We start from the raw sequence: 18,073 nt of genomic DNA on the forward strand, positions 1-18,073 counted from the left end.
AACCTAAAAGGTCGTTCTCACCTGTTGTTTCCCAATCACGCAAGGAAGATGTTGGTGGGCAGGAAAGAAAGAAACGTCCTTGAGCAGCAGTCCAGCAGGCTTCAAAAAGCTATCAAAGAGTCATTTTAAGCCCCTTTGCACAGACATGTCCAGAATATTGACCCTAAGACAGAAGAAGAGAGACTATTCCTGAGCGACTTCCTCCGGTGCTCACACCTCCCCTCAGCTGTGTGTTCGGCAGGGGCCCCACAGAAATTGCTGTGGAAGCTCTCAGCATAGCTTTAATGCAGGCATCCTCCATTTTTATAAGCCCCAACTTTCCATAAAAGCTCACTTTTTCCATTCCCACAGATGGCAGGAAGAATAGACTGCAGAATATACCCTCCACAGGTGTCTATTCATTCTTTTTCATTATGTGCCAAATACAGCAGGGATTCTTAATTATCTTTTTAATTGTATGACAGAACAGAATGATAAATGGAATAAACAGAAGACTAAACAATATTTTATAATCAGAATAAAAATGTAAGCCTGAAACTTTTGGAGGTTTAAATTTTGTAAGGGCCTCTTCCTTCAATTCCTCTTTTATTCCTAAAGGACCCATTAATTCATTCATTAATTTAAAAATTTATTGAGCACCACGTACCAGGCCCTAAGTTACAGGATGAGGATTTAGGATGCAGAGGGCAAGGGGTAGGGTACAGATTTCATTTATTTACTTTCAATTCATATAAAATTTCTACCTTAAGATGTCTTCAGGAAAATGCCATTCTGGGGTGAAAATGGGGAATTATGAGAAACGCAATGGACAAACTGTTTGCGTTTGGCTGGTCTTTCTCCGCCCTTCCCTCACCCATCCTTTCTAGATGTGACCCAGTTTTTAACACAGAAAAAGAAACTACCTTGATCCCTCTCATCTGACAGTTGAATGTTTGTTTCCCCCTAAGTGAGTCTGTCGCTGGGAGATGGGCATTACTTGGGTCTAGCCCTCAGAGAACTCAAGGTTATCTTCATGGTAAATCTCATAAGGGAACACAAAAGACTGTCTTCAAAATGCCTTATAAGGCCTCAGCCTTCTATTGCAAAATTGTCTTTAATCAAATGTTTGAGCAGTTCTTCTGGGTAGTTAAGAAAGTATAATTATTAGAAGTTTATGAGGACATTTTCATTGTTTATTTGTCATTAACAGACCCCCATTAATTTTCAAAAGAGAGTTGAGGCTTCTTAAAACAGAAGCTGTAATGTCCTAGGGCAGTTAAGAGAGAAAAACGTGGAGAAGTTGGGGAAGCTTTATTACAGCTCCTATTATTTTTTCATAGAAGTCACAAAACATGGTGAAATGCTAAGGCACAGCAAGCCTCCCTCTGCACCAGACCTTCCTGAAGTCCTCTTTTTTTAGTTGTGCTGAAATTGCCTGTATGACAAGGCTAACTGAGGGCCCGGCAGTCTCCAGCACTTCACAGGCCTTAGCGTGGCCAGCTCCTGAAACACACCCATATGGAAGATATTATCATTACTGTATTTTAAATATGAGAAAACAAAAGTTTAGAGATCAAGTATCTTGCTCAAAGTCACACCACTAGTGAGTGGCAGAGCGAGTTCTACTCCAGGCAGGTCTGATAATGTCCAGAGTACTTCACTGAGGTACATTTTTGAATAGTGGGTCACAGATCAACATAGTGGCTTATGAGTCCTTTTCAACTGAGTCAGAAGAGCAATGATCAGAGCACGTCCCACATAGTAAAAGGCAAGGAGTATTTGAAGAAATTGTTTTCAGTGGTGTGCATGAGCGAGCTTGTTTATTTGTGATACAAAACTTATTTCTAACTGTGAGTAACACTCTTTAAAAAATTCCAAAACTGTTGCACTGAGATGTATTGATTCTCATTCATTCATGTTCCAAACATAGAAGGAATACGAGTTTTTATGACTCTGCCCTCTACAGAAATCTTTACACAGAAGAAATTAAGAGATTTAAAAATCTAAGACTCAGTATGCTTCTTGCTGGGTGAATAGGCTTCACAAGCCAAACCCCACAGGCATGCAGCTGAGGGTCCTTAAAATGGTCACACCTGACTGGTCTCCAGTGCCTAGTTGCTGGTAGTAAATCATTCATCTGTCACTGCCTTAGAAGCAGAGAAAAAGTTTTTTGCTTTTGTAAGAACAAAAATCCAGTGGGTAGAAAGCATAGGCCACATCCCTTCTCAGGAAAGGCCTAGCAGATGCATCAGCCTCTGGGGAACAGTGTCACTGTCACATTGACTGTCCCCAGGAGAGGGCCACACTCCCCGTCTTTGCATTTATGGGATTTTGTGGGTCATCATGACTAAAGGTCTAAAGCTCAAATAATGAGATCATCTACTCTTCCTCTCTAATGAAATCACTAAAAGCTTAACATGCACGTGTAGCTCAGACATGTCTTTAGTGCCTATATCAAACTCCTGCCTTGTGATAAAGGGCATTATTTGCTAGACAACAAGGGCCAGCAGGCTCCACTATCTTTAGGAAAGCCTGGTGGCCTGCCTGGTGGGGGAGCAGACCACTCCAAGTCAGCATTTTCTTTAAGGACCCAGATGTAACAAGGACATTTCCCCAAGAACCAGAGTCAGAAGTGCCATCATGTTCTCAGGCTTTGCTTTGTCATCTTTCCATGGAAGTAATAACACCAACCACACAAAATTGATATTAAGATTAAGTGAGATAATTAGGGTACACCCAGTGCAAAGTAGATGGTGCTCCACGAAGGTTTATTCTCCATCCTTCCGCTGTATTAACAAACATCTTACCATTGACTCAAGGAAATTTCTGGCCATGACTCAGGGGCATGGTTAGGAACACTTTGCCAACAGCCCTCTCTTCCTTCAATTACTCATAATGACCTGTAGACATGCCTGAGTCTACAGTCTCTTTAAATCAGCTTCTGTGACATTTCATGTTGTCCCCCTTTTTTAAAACTATGTGACTTCCACAATTTTACTATTTACAAAGAACATACCTCTTTATTTTCTGGAAAGTACTGTTACAAAATTGAAAGACTGTCTCTTACATCTAAATGCCTGGCATGTTTTGGTCATCCTATCCACAGAGCAGGGCATTTTCTCAGAGCTAGTTATATTTCCTTACCGCATTCCTTCATTCAACCCAGCAGTTGTTCAACTCTTCTCTTCTCTTATGTTCTCCACACAGAGACTGTTCCCAGTTTGTACTCATAGAGGACATATGCTCCTTGAAATGTAGGTTCCTGACTCAGTCGATGTCCTCAGAGCAGAATGGTTAAGAGTGGGTCTCTGGGATTGGGGACGGGGGTGATTTAAACCAGCTGTATGTCACTTTCCAGATGGGTGACGGCATTCGACCTCCTTACTCCTGAAACATAAAAGACAGTGTCACCCAGACATGGATGAAGGAATAGCTGAGATAACCATTGTGCAAAGGCGTGGCACACAGTAAACTCAACAAGTGTCAGATGTTATTACTATTCTCTCTCCTTATTCAGATGTGGTTCTGCACTCCTGATTCACGCTTCAGCCGTCCTTTTGCCTATGCATCTTTTATTATACGTCACCTCAAATCCTTGTAAAGGACTAATGAGTAAGCAAATCCCTCTGTTGGGTTCTGCTAGCTTTGACTTCATACAAAAGTAGCGCAGTAGCTTGGGTTTTGTTACTATTGCCTTCATCAAGTGGAGTCAAAATGGGCCTTGACTCCATTGCTGGTATGGCTGGTGTTGGGTTCATGATGGTGATTGGGTAGAATGTTCTAATTAAGAATTCAAAGAAATTGTGCACTGAGAGTAACGGGAGACAGATTCAACCCAGAGGGATCCTGGGGAAGTGACATGAATGGGGCACCATGACAGGAGCTCGGCCATATTAGAACTTTCTTGCTATTACATGAGATTTTGGTCCCCTTTCACTTAGATTTTGTACTGACTGAAGGTGGTACAGTCACTCCTTTGTGCCCAAAAGGATATTTCCCCTGCGGGAATCTGACCAAGTGCCTGCCCCGGGCTTTCCACTGCGACGGCGTGAACGACTGCGGGAACGGGGCTGACGAGGGCAACTGCGGTGAGTCCGCCTGATACCTGCACACGGAACAGTAATGGTCACCCGGCAGCGGGGCGGATCTGCTCTTCTATAGGGAACACAAGTAATTGATCCCTGATTGATTTGTCGTGATGACCTGAATTTTCTTAGAGGTTGCTTAAATCAGAAATACGGTATTATAAAATATATTATAAAATACAGAATGACAACATGTATAAAATACAGTATTGTAAAATTAAAAATATTTTATAAAAATTGAAGTTGTATTTTCAAATCTCCTTGGATTCCCAGATTTTGGTTTTAAATGGCTTCCTATGGCTACCTTCTTAAGGATTACTAATATGGTTCAGTTGCAAGAATATCCTAATCCCACCCTGAGAATGAATTCATTGACCAGGTGTCCCCTCCTCAAGGAGAGGCTGGCTTGCTTGGCCATGTGCCCTGACCCGGAAGCTCCCCATCAGTCTAGGATGAGCACTCGGTCTGTGGCCACAGCATCCTAGTGTATCTGCTGTGATGTACTAAGGACCTTCTTGTCTTTTCACATACTAATCTCACTAGACATAGAGTCCTCGAGAAGAGTTTATTTGTGCCTTATTTGTTTTGCTGTCGCAGAGCCTAAAACAATGAAGTCCATCGCAGGTGCTCAAACGGTGATGGGGGGCAGCCCTCCGGATGCCCGTGGGCAAGTCACTCAAGCTCCTTTCCTTTCCTCCTCACTGCACGGGGATCAGAGATTCTGCAGGCTTATCTGCCTCATTAGGATATTCTGAATGCAAATTAGATAATTCCTACAAAGGCATCAAATAGAATCATTTAAAACACCATTGAAAGTATTATAAGACAGAAATTAATTAAAGATGACAGGGCTCAAAGGCACCTGTGTACAACATTTTAAACTTACTTTTCTGTCTGTGTGGACTTTGCTATCATACATATAATGTGTACCTTTTTAAGAGCATATGCTAAAGTAATGATACTGCAAATGATGCCTCCTTTTTAAAATGAATATGATTTTATTGCAAAAAAAGAAAAAGAACCTTGGCAAATAAGCAAAATCATATCTTCTGACAAATTAAGAAAACATTATTTCTTTCAACAGGAATGGATAGCCTTCATGAAAAGGAATTTCATTTTTGCTTTATTAAAAAGATCAGGAAAGATGACTTTTATTTTTTTGACATGTAAAATTTTTTTTTAAGTGGTCCCAAAATGTTTATCTTTTTTTGTTTTTGAGAGGGCATCTCCCATATTTATTGATCAAATGGCTGTTAACAACAATAAAATTCTGTATAGGGGACTCAATGCACAATCATTAATCAACCCCAAGCCTAATTCTCAACAGTCTCCAATCTTCTGAAGCATAACGAACAAGTTCTTACATGGTGAACAAATTCTTACATAGTGAATAGGTTCTTACATGGTGAACAGTGCAAGGGCAGTCATATCACAGAAACTTTTGGTTTTGATCACATATCATGAACTACAAAGAATCAGGTCAAATATGATTATTTGTTTGATTTTTATACTTAATTTATATGTGAATCCCACATTTCTCCATTATTATTATTATTATTATTATTATTATTATTATTATTTTAATAAAATGCTGAAGTGGTAGGTTGATGCAAGATAAAGGTAGAAAACATGATTTAGTGCTGTAAGAGGGCAAACGTAGATGATCAGGTGTGTGCCTGTAGACTAAGTATTAATTCAAGCTAGACAAGGGCAACAAAACATCCATGGATACAGAAGATTTCTCTCAAAACAGAGGGGGTGAGGTTGTAAGCCTCACCTCTGTTGATCCCCAATTTCTCACCTGATGGCCCCATTGCGAGGAGACATGACTTTTATCAGAACTCATTACATCTATCAATGTAATATGTAATGCATATGCATTTGACAAAACAGAATTCAGATTATATTGTATTATTCTGAGGAACTCAAAATTAAGATCAAGCATTTAAAATGTCAGCATAGAAATAGGTGACAGTTTCCAAGATGGATACATGTATGTAAAATAATTACTGATTTCCATTATATATTTCAAGATAAATACATTTGAAATATTTGTAACTGAAAAAAAGGGGAAAACTCCAAATGTTTACCTAGCTCTTTGTCCCTTACCATTGATGTTGTTAATACTTAAACAAATTTTTAATTGATTTCATTATCAAATTTTTATACTTTTGCTTTGTAGTTTGATATTTGGTTTATAGAATAACTGACACATATTCATAACCATTTCACAGGAGATACGAGTGGATGGGCAACTATATTTGGCACAGTCCATGGAAATGCTAATAATGTGACATTGACACAGGAGTGCTGTAAGTGGTATTGGTTCAAAGACTCAGTATCAGCTTTGCAAGCAACACGGTTTGTGGCTTATGGATTTATATGGGTAGTGTGAGAAATTCCCTGTAGAATTTCACTTTCAGTTCAGCGTATTTCAAGGGTCAACTGATCTGTTGTTTGCCCATAGGCTGAAAAGAAAGAAGAAAAAGACATCCTCAATTCATGATCATTTTATGCATTAGCCTATCATTGCAAGAATATATAGGCATTGAATGATTGTGACAAATAATAAAGATCTTATTCCCTCTAATTATTTTCTTCAGTAAAGATATTGAGCACCAACTGCTTTCCAGCCCCTACATCAGACACTGAGACTACCGTAAGATGTGGTCCCAGCCCACAAATACATAGTTCACATTGCAGTAAGAAAGACAAATCCTTACAGAGGCAGGAAGGATACACTATTAATGCTAAATTGGAAGAATGATGTTTGCACAGGCAACGTGGACGCCCACTGGTAGAAATGATGGCCCTGCTGGGAGTGGGGAAAGGTCCACAGAAAAGATGATAGTGAGATGGACTTCGAAATCCTTGGATGGAGGGAAGGGTAGGAGGTAACAGGATGAGCAGGAAAGCAAGGCCACGAAAGTGCTGGAATGGGAAGGTAAAGAGCACAGTTCCCGATGCCTTTGGCAATGGTTCTGAGTGCACAAGGTGAAGGACATGAACCCAGAGAGGGGCCAGCTCCTTAGGGGTTCTGGGTACACACTTTGGAGATTGGCTTCCATGCTGGACATAGAAATATGTCTATGTATATGCATGTATTATATATGTATACTGTGAATATAGACACAGTTATGTAGGTACATATATGATTATATATACACATTAGTAAGTACATATAATATATGTACATCATGTATATATTATTAAATACTGCATTGACAATAGCTTACATACTTTATAATACTAGTTTATAATTACCACTTATTAAAGACTTATTCACAAGTATATCATGTATAAATTTAGAAATTAAGAAAATTAAAAACAGACAGAACTGAAAGTTCTAATATTCTCTTCCTGACACCTTACACATGTCCCATGTGGCTATCACTGCTGTACACAATGGGCAGCCTCCCAAGTTGTGTGCTTATTTTCTTTCAATGAAGAGGAGAAGCACATGATAAGAAATATATGTGAAAACGATCCCTCCACCAGAATTGTAGAGAATGGGTTAGGATGGTGGTTTTCTCCCTGGGACAATTTTGCCCCTAGAGAACATCTATTTATCAGTAAATAGAAGTCTGCGACCCCAGGGTTTTAATCTAATAACACTATTTTCAATGCCAATATATGTTGAAGTAAACATTTTGAACTTATCTTTAGGAAGCCGAGCTACCTAGCATAAACCTATAAACAACATTGACTATTTCCCAAAACTTTGTATGCTAAAATGCATCTTTTGAATTGAGCAGGTATTCAAAATAAGTGTGTTGAATTTACTAAAATTCAGTGAAGTTAACTTTTAAAATAAAGTTTAAAACTGATCTAGAAGAAGCAGAGCAACTTGATTCAACAGATTTCAACAAATTAAAAAATCAGATTTCAACAAATTAAAAAAGTTAATTTTTTAATTTATAATCAGATTTCAACAAATTAAAAAAGTTAAAATTTGAAAATAATTCTCATTTTTCTTAGTGCCTTCAAAGCAAATACCAATAGAATCAGAGACAAAATCAAATGCTCCATTAGTATACCCTGGTCATTCTCTCTGCCAAACACACACACATGCACACACACACAAACACATACACACAAAGGGACTGTCCCACAGAGTGACTTGGCCTGGTTTCTCCACAGATTCTTCACACCTTTATATGCCATTATTTCTATAATTATGTAAGTTTCTTCAGAGTAAATTTTGAAATCTTATTTCTTCTGAATGCTTCAGATAGCTGGATCTAAGGTTTTCTCAACTTTACAGCTTCTCTACAACTTGTACGACCTACTTTAACTTCCTAGCCAGGAAAAACAAGAACCCAAATGACAGGGTATCTGACTTTTTATTTTAATAAAGTGCAATGGTGTCTATGGTAAAACCTGCGACTTCTCACAGCTCTGAGAGGTTTGAAAATGGTAAAAGAACTGAACTGAATTTAAATCAACAGTATTTATTGAGCAACCTCTTTGTGCCATTCAATTAAATCAAATTGCCTCAATTGTACCCATTCAAGTTTAAAGATTATACCATAGAGATACACGCAATTATAGTAACATTCTTCGTTGAGGAAAACTTAATCTTACTTTACTAGATGATTTTCTGATATTTAAATTTTTCTGTGGCTTCTTTCTAATCACTTATTATATGTGTGTGAAATGACCCCTGGAAGCTACAACTGAGATGAACACCACATCAGCCTATATTTGACTAGGAAAGGATTCTGACTTGTTTTTATCATAGGGCTGAATTATTAGTCCTTTTAACAAGACATAAATGTTATATACATTCAATGAAAAGAGAACAACATCAGTTCTTAGAGACAAAGTCATAATTAAAGCAAAGTATATTTTCCCTAGTGAAATCTCACTGTTTTTGCCGGTAGTTCTAGACCAGTTTCCACAGCATTGTGACTGCAAAGAAACTGAGCTGGAATGCGTGGATGCTGGCTTAAAGTTCGTGCCCGTGATTTCCAGCCATGCCACCTTACTGTGAGTAGATGTCAAATCCTCATGCTATTTACCCCTAAAGTCATATGAAAGCCTTGTAACCCGATCCAACGTGTCTTTGTTGTTTTATGCTACTTGTATATTGGCAAAATAACAGTGCCTGCTTTTAAGACCACCAGCCATTAGAGAATTCCAGTCCTTCTCCAGGGAAAAAACATTTTCAACACTGTATGTTGAATTAGCCAGGTTATGCTTTAGTTCACAGATGTCTGGAGTTCTAATTTTTAATTGCTTTCTGATGTATGTATTATTAGGAAAATGCCAGATCTGTACAACTAAAAATAAAACTCAAAAAGAATACTCACATATTTGATCTCATTTTTAATGGTGGCCAAGACTGCAGAGATATAAGAGCTATGAAACTAGCTATGTCATCATCCTGTGAGTTTTTCGATGCTGTGAAAAAACCTTTTGAGAGCCTCAGGAATTTCAGTCATGTCATAATTTGGGCATGCGTGAGTTGGTTAGGATTTGTGGACTTTTTGGTTTTGTAAAGTAGAGTAAAAAAGTTAAATCACTGTAGACATTCCAGACTATTAACTAGCTGACTAGACTTGCTAAGTGTTTGCCAACTGCTCTAATTGTGCTTCCTAAGCTTTTTCTTCTGCCATGATAAAGTTTTAAGTTACTTTGTTTTTTTTCAAGTGTGTGTTAAGTAGCTTGAAACATCACCAGATATTTTCTTCTCAAGCACAGTTTCTAAGGAAGAGTTTGGTTGGTCATAACAACCATAATGAAGTCTGCTTTACATGTTATTTTAGGTCTCTTAAGAAAAACAAAATTCATAGTCTTCCAGATAAAGTTTTCATCAAATACACAGAACTTAAAAAGATGTAAGTAGCTATTAATAGTGTTTTTTAGGGGGAAATCCTTGTGATGTTTTGTTTAAGATGTTTTTGATCCGAAAGTAAAATGAAATATAATGTTGATTACCTTTATCATTAAATTAATTTTTCTAAATATAGTGAAGATTAGAAAAGAAAGCATTGAAAAGTAGTATCTTTCCATTTCATAACATAGCTGAGCTAATTTTGATTTAAGCTATTTTTACAGAGTTAAGAGTTGAGAACAGGCATTTTAATAAGAAAACACATAGTTGAATGCTTTTCTCCAAGATATTTGGAAACAGACATTGCAGATTCAGAGACATTAGATGCACTTTTTAACTTCAAAGAAAAATGTTAGCATAGGCAAGAATGATCAGATCATTTAAAACACATGACAGGCTACAGGCTGTCTCCCAATAGGAGCAAAAACACAATCTGAGTGAAATCAGGGATAAGAGTATATCTGAGGAAATAAAATGTTAATAAATCGGGTGCAGTCAGCAGTGAAAAAATGGTCATCAGTAACGAACAAAGTGTCAAAATGTTGCCAATATCATCCTAGAAAGCAAGCCAGGGTCGGGGGTATATGACCGAGAGACAGCCTCTGTGGGAGGACAGGGATGGACTGGGAATTGTCACAACTTACATAACTGTCTCTTGATAGAGTCCTTGCTTTGATTGCCAGCTCACCAAGCAACTTTATGACAACTACATTCACTTTCCAAATTACTCATACTAACATATTTGGGAAACATTCTTATTTGAGGAATAAGATAGTTCCCATTTGAGTAAAGAAAATGAGATCATTCAGACTTTTATGAGTTTGACTACTGTGTGTCAGTCCCTCTATGCCCAGTCACTCTGGGATAAAGGAGAGATCAAGTTTCTATACTTGCCAAGATGGTCATTAGAGTACATTTAAAAATGAGCAAAGTTACGCTGTAAGGCCCCTTGGCAGGGTCATCAGCTTGTTATTTTATCCATCAACATTCGGCACAGAGGAGGAGTTTTAGAAATGTGGAATATGTCAAAACCAGGAATGAAAAAATTCTGATCCTTTGCTGATACTGGACAAACATGTTTGGTTTCAGATCCCACCGACAGCTCTGTGCTGTTCATGAATCCAGGTCCAGAATCCCTCGTACAGAAAGGAAGTCATTGGCGTGGGTCCATTAGTGAAGTAGAATTTTATGTGAACGTAGATAACCATGCCTGGGTTTGATTATAGCCTGTGTGAATTTCATCTGCAGCCAGGACCTTCTTCTCCATCCTGGAAATGTGGTCACAATGTCATTGTCACATGGGAGTAGCTGTGCATTAGCTCCGGGTTTCCAGATTCCTCTAGAGGACACACTGCTTCTAATCTTACTGGGAATTCTTAAGATCACAACATACTCATTCTGTGAATCAATATTGTCCTTGCACTGCCTGACTTATGCTCAAGGGAGGACAAACAAAGGAGCACTAGCAGAAAAAAGGAAAAAGATTCACAGTTTAGAGCACCTGTTTAAATTCTATTGCCTGGAGTCATAGAAGTTTTATGAATCTCTAATTAAATCTTTTCATTATTCATTTGGTAATTAAAGTCTGCAATGGTTAAATGAGTGACCTAAGATCTACAACTAGTTAGTGGAAAAGCTAGAATTAGAGCCTGTCTTCGGATGCCTAATGCAGTGTTTATTTCAAAATAACCAGAAACATAGAAATGGAAAGAAATTGTTCTAGCATCTAATTGAATCTTCTACCAACACATACTGCTCTTCAACACACAGACCACACCTCCTTCTACACACTTTTTTACCCTCTAGTTTGGGGAGAACCATCTTCTGGGGGGGGGGCAGAAAGATCAACTGAAGACCAAGCAAAGGAGCATTAAAATTAGACTTCTCAGGCCAAGTGCTTTCCCAGACTGCTGACCCAAAGCCTTGTGCTATGTCTGTATTTATCTCTCACAGTATCTGCTGTTCCACTCAATGGAAGAATATGGAATCACTAATTTCACTAATTCAGGCCCCAGTTTTTCCTAGTTAAAAAGAGTAGGGGTGGGGCGGAAGATGGCGGCGTGAGTAGAGCAGCGGAAATCTCCTCCCAAAACAACATATATCTATGAAAATATAACAAAGACAACCCTTCCTAGAATAAAGACCAGAGGACACAGGACAATATCCAGACCACATCCACACCTGAGAGAACCCAGCGCCTCGCGAAGGGGGTAAGATACAAGCCCCGGCCCCGCGGGAGCCGAGCGCCCCTCCCCCCAGCTCCCGGCGGGAGAAGAGCAGGCAGAGCGGGAGGGAGACGCAGCCCAGGACTGCCGAGCACCCAGCCCCCGCCATCCGGGCCAGAGTGCAGGGCGCTCGATACTGGGAAAACAGGGCAGCAAGAACAGTGAGCGGGCACTGGAGGCTGGGCGCCAGAGGACATAAGAAAAGCTCGCGACCATTTTTTTTTTTGCTTTTTTGCTGCTTTGTTTTGGCGAGCGCTTTTTGGAAGTCTTAAAGGGACAGGGACCCCAATATTAGGGAAACAGGGCAGAAAGACCGGTGAGCAGAGGCCTGAGGCTGGCACCGGAGAATAAAGAAAAACGAACGACCACCTTTTTTTTTTTTAATTAAAAATTTTTTTTTTTTTTTTTTAATTAAAAAAATTTTTTTTCTTGTTTTTTTTTGTGGTCGTTGTTTTGTTTTGGCGGGTGCTTTTTGGAAGTCTTAAAGGGGCAGGGCGGGTCACTTAATCCAGAGGTAGGGAATCCGGGGTCTCTGGGCACCCTAACCCCTGGGCTGCAGGGAGCAGGGAGGCCCCTTACGGAGATAAATAGCCTCCCAGCAGCTCCTGCTCCAACGCGACTCCACCATTTTGGAGTAGCTGCCCGAGCCAGGCCACGCCCACAGCAACAGCGGAGATTAACTCCATAGCAGCCGGGCAGGAAGCAGAAACCCTGTCTGCGCGCAGCTGCGCAGCACAAGCCACTAGAGGCCGCTGTTCTCCCAGGAGAGGAGGGCCACAAACCAACAAGAAAGGAAGTCCTTCCAGCCGTCACTCGTCCCAGTTCTGCAGACTATTCCTATCACCATGAAAAGGCAAAGCTACAGGCAGACAAAGATCACAGAGACAACACCAGAGAAGGAGACAGACCTAACCAGTCTTCCTGAAAAAGAATTCAAAATAAGAATCATAAACATGCTGACAGAGATGCAGAGAAATACGCAAGAAAAATGGGATGAAGTCCGGAAAGAGATCACAGATGCCAGAAAGGAGATCGCAGAAATGAAACAAACTCTGGAAGGGTTTATAAGCAGAATGGATAGAATGCAAGAGGCCATTGATGGAATTGAAATCAGAGAACAGGAACGCATGGAAGCTGACATAGAGAGAGACAAAAGGATCTCCAGGAATGAAACAATATTAAGAGAACTGTGTGACCAATCTAAAAGGAGCAATATCCGTATTATAGGGGTCCCAGAAGAAGAAGAGAGAGGCAAAGAGATGGAAAGTATCTTAGAAGAAATAATTGCTGAAAACTTCCCCACACTGGGGGAGGAAGTAATCAAACAGACCACGGAAATACACAGAACCCCCAACAGAAAGGATCCAAGAAGGGCAACACCAAGACACATAATAATTAAAATGGCAAAGATCAAGGACAAGGAAAGAGTGTTAAAGGCAGCTAGAGAGAAAAAGGTCACCTATAAAGGGAAACCCATCAGGCTAACGTCAGATTTCTCAACAGAAACCCTACAGGCCAGAAGAGAATGGCATGATATATTTAATACAATGAAACAGAAGGGCCTTGAACCAAGGATACTGTATCCAGCACGACTATCATTCAAATATGACGGTGGGATTAAACAATTCCCAGACAAACAAAAGCTGAGGGAATTTGCTTTCCACAAACCACCTCTACAGAACATCTTACAGGGACTGCTCTAGATGGGAGCACTCCTAGAAAGAGCACAGCACAAAACACCCAACATATGAAGAATCGAGGAGGAGGAACAAGAAGGGAGAGAAGAAAAGAATCTCCAGACAATGTATATAACAGCTCAATAAGCGAGCTAAGTTAGGCAGTAAGATACTAAAGAGGCTAACCTTGAACCTTTGGTAACCACGAATTTAAAGCCTGCAATGGCAATAAGTACATATCTTTCAATAGTCACCCTAAATGCTAATGGGTTGAATGCACCAATCAAAAGACACAGAGTAACAGAATGGATAAAAAAGCAAGACCCATCTATATGCTGCTTACAAGAAACTCACCTCAAACCCAAAGACATGTACAGACTAAAAGTCAAGGGATGGAAAAACATATTTCAAGCAAACAACAGTGAGAAGAAAGCAGGGGTTGCAGTACTAATATCAGACAAAATAGACTTCAAAACAAAGAAAGTAACAAGAGATAAAGAAGGACACTACATAATGATAAAGGGCTCAGTCAAACAAGAGGATATAACCATTCTAAATATATATGCACCCAACACAGGAGCACCAACATATGTGAAACAAATACTAACAGAACTAAAGGGGGATATAGACTGCAATGCATTCATTCTAGGAGACTTCAACACACCACTCACCCCAAAGGATAGATCCACTGGGCAGAAAATAAGTAAGGACACGGAAGCACTGAACAACACAGTAGAGCAGATGGACCTAATAGACATCTATAGAACTCTACATCCAAAAGCAGCGGGATATACATTCTTCTCAAGTGCACATGGAACATTCTCCAGAATAGACCACATACTAGGCCACAAAAAGAGCCTCAGAAAATTCCAAAAGATTGAAATCCTACCAACCAACTTTTCAGACCACAAAGGCATAAAACTAGAAATAAACTGTACAAAGAAAGCAAAGAGGCTCACGAACACATGGAGGCTTAACAACACGCTCCTAAATAATCAATGGATCAATGACCAAATCAAAATGGAAATCCAGCAATATATGGAAACAAATGACAACAACAACACTAAGCCCCAACTTCTGTGGGACACAGCAAAAGCAGTCTTAAGAGGAAAGTATATAGCAATCCAAGCATATTTAAAAAAGGAAGAGCAATCCCAAATGAATGGTCTAATGTCACAATTATCGAAATTGGAAAAAGAAGAACAGATGAAGCCTAAGGTCAGCAGAAGGAGGGACATAATAAAGATCAGAGAAGAAATAAATAAAATTGAGAAGAATAAAACAATAGCAAAAATCAATGAAACCAAGAGCTGGTTCTTCGAGAAAATAAACAAAATAGATAAGCCTCTAGCCAGACTTATTAAGAAGAAAAGAGAGTCAACACAAATCAACAGTATCAGAAACGAGAAAGGAAAAATCACGACGGACCCCACGGAAATGCAAAGAATTATTGGAGAATACTATGAAAACCTATATGCTAACAAGCTGGGAAACCTAGGAGAAATGGACAACTTCCTAGAAAAATATAACCTTCCAAGATTGACCCAGGAAGAAACAGAAAATCTAAACAGACCAATTACCAGCAACGAAATTGAAGCTGTAATCAAAAAACTACCAAAGAACAAAACCCCCGGGCCAGATGGATTTACCTCGGAATTTTATCAGACATACAGGGAAGACATAATACCCATTCTCCTTAAAGTTTTCCAAAAAATAGAGGAGGAGGGGATACTCCCAAAATCATTCTATGAAGCTAACATCACCCTAATACCAAAACCAGGCAAAGACCCCACCAAAAAAGAAAACTACAGACCAATATCCCTGATGAACGTAGATGCAAAAATACTCAACAAAATATTAGCAAACCGAATTCAAAAATACATCAAAAGGATCATACACCATGACCAAGTGGGATTCATTCCAGGGATGCAAGGATGGTACAACATTCGAAAGTCCATCAACATCATCCACCACATCAACAAAAAGAAAGACAAAAACCACATGATCATCTCCATAGATGCTGAAAAAGCATTTGACAAAGTTCAACATCCATTCATGTTAAAAACTCTCAGCAAAATGGGAATAGAGGGCAAGTACCTCAACATAATAAAGGCCATCTATGATAAACCCACAGCCAACATTATATTGAACAGCGAGAAGCTGAAAGCATTTCCTCTGAGATCGGGAACTAGACAGGGATGCCCACTCTCTCCACTGTTATTTAACATAGTACTGGAGGTCCTAGCCACGGCAATCAGACAAAACAAAGAAATACAAGGAATCCAGATTGGTAAAGAAGAAGTTAAACTGTCACTATTTGCAGATGACATGATACTGTACATAAAAAACCCTAAAGACTCCACCCCAAAACTACTAGAACTGATATCGGAATACAGCAAAGTTGCAGGATACAAAATCAACACACAGAAATCTGTGGCTTTCCTATATACTAACAATGAACCAACAGAGAGAGAAATCAGGAAAACAACTCCATTCACAATTGCATCAAAAAAAATAAAATACCTAGGAATAAACCTAACCAAAGAAGTGAAAGACTTATACTCTGAAAACTACAAGTCACTCTTAAGAGAAATTAAAGGGGACACTAACAGATGGAAACTCATCCCATGCTCGTGGCTAGGAAGAATTAATATCGTCAAAATGGCCATCCTGCCCAAAGCAATATACAGATTTGATGCAATCCCTATGAAACTACCAGCAACATTCTTCAATGAACTGGAACAAATAATTCAAAAATTCATATGGAAACACCAAAGACCCCGAATAGCCAAAGCAATCCTGAGAAAGAAGAATAAAGTAGGGGGGATCTCACTCCCCAACTTCAAGCTCTACTATAAAGCCATAGTAATCAAGACAATTTGGTACTGGCACAAGAGCAGAGCCACAGACCAATGGAACAGACTAGAGAATCCAGACATTAACCCAGACATATATGGTCAATTAATATTTGATAAAGGAGCCATGGACATACAATGGCGAAATGACAGTCTCTTCAACAGGTGGTGCTGGCAAAACTGGACAGCTACATGTAGGAGAATGAAACTGGACCATTGTCTAACCCCATATACAAAAGTAAACTCAAAATGGATCAAAGACCTGAATGTAAGCCATGAAACCATTAAACTCCTGGAAGAAAACATAGGCGAAAACCTCTTAGACATAAACATGAGTGACCTCTTCTTGAACATATCTCCCCGGGCAAGGAAAACAACAGCAAAAATGAGTAAGTGGGACTATATTAAGCTGAAAAGCTTCTGTACAGCAAAAGACACCATCAATAGAACAAGAAGGATCCCTACAGTATGGGAGAATATATTTGAAAATGACACATCCGATAAAGGCTTGACGTCCAGAATATATAAGGAGCTCTCACGCCTCAACAAACAAAAGACAAATAACCCAATTAAAAAATGGGCAGAGGAACTGAACAGACAGTTCTCCAAAAAAGAAATACAGATGGCCAACAGACACATGAAAAGATGCTCCACATCGCTAATTATCAGAGAAATGCAAATTAAAACTACAATGAGGTATCACCTCACACCAGTAAGGATGGCTGCCATCCAAAAGACAAACAACAACAATTGTTGGCGAGGCTGTGGAGAAAGGGGAACCCTCCTACACTGCTGGTGGGAATGTAAGTTAGTTCAACCATTGTGGAAAGCAGTATGGAGGTACATCAAAATGCTCAAAACAGACTTACCATTTGACCCAGGAATTGCACTCCTAGGAATTTACCCTAAGAATGCAGCAATCAAGTTTGAGAAAGACAGATGCACCCCTATGTTTATTGCAGCACTATTTACAATAGCCAAGAATTGGAAGCAACCTAAATGTCCATCAATAGATGAATGGATAAAGAAGATGTGGTACATATACACAATGGAATACTACTCAGCTATAAGAAAAGGGCAAATCCAATCATTTGCAGCAACATGGATGGAGCTGGAGGGTATTATGCTCAGTGAAACAAGCCAAGCGGAGAAAGAGAAATACCAAATGATTTCACTTATCTGTGGAATATAAGAACAAAGGAAAAACTGAAGGAACAAAACAGCAGCAGAATCACAGAACTCAAGAATGGACTAACAGGTACCAAAGGGAAAGGGACTGGGGAGGATGGGTGGGTAGGGAGGGATAAGGGGGGGAGAAGTAGGGGGGTATTAAGATTAACATGCATGGGGGGGTAGGAGAAAAGGGAGGGCTGTACAGCACAGAGAAGGCAAGTAGTGATTCTACAACATTTTGCTA

General features: G+C 39.5%; 1 protein-coding gene across 1 annotated transcript in view; it reads left to right on the forward strand.

Moving 5' to 3' along the window:
* LOC118928253 (relaxin receptor 2) overlaps positions 1 to 18,073 on the forward strand; it is a 77,105-nt gene that overhangs the window by 19,317 nt on the left and 39,715 nt on the right. The window contains 4 exon segments of the mRNA XM_057491718.1: positions 3,921 to 4,067; positions 6,299 to 6,376; positions 8,948 to 9,053; positions 9,833 to 9,904. Of these exon segments, the coding sequence (XP_057347701.1) occupies positions 3,921 to 4,067; positions 6,299 to 6,376; positions 8,948 to 9,053; positions 9,833 to 9,904 (403 nt within the window).

Source organism: Manis pentadactyla, chromosome 2 (assembly GCF_030020395.1).
Source record: "Manis pentadactyla isolate mManPen7 chromosome 2, mManPen7.hap1, whole genome shotgun sequence".
Classification (NCBI taxonomy): Eukaryota; Metazoa; Chordata; class Mammalia; order Pholidota; family Manidae; genus Manis; species Manis pentadactyla.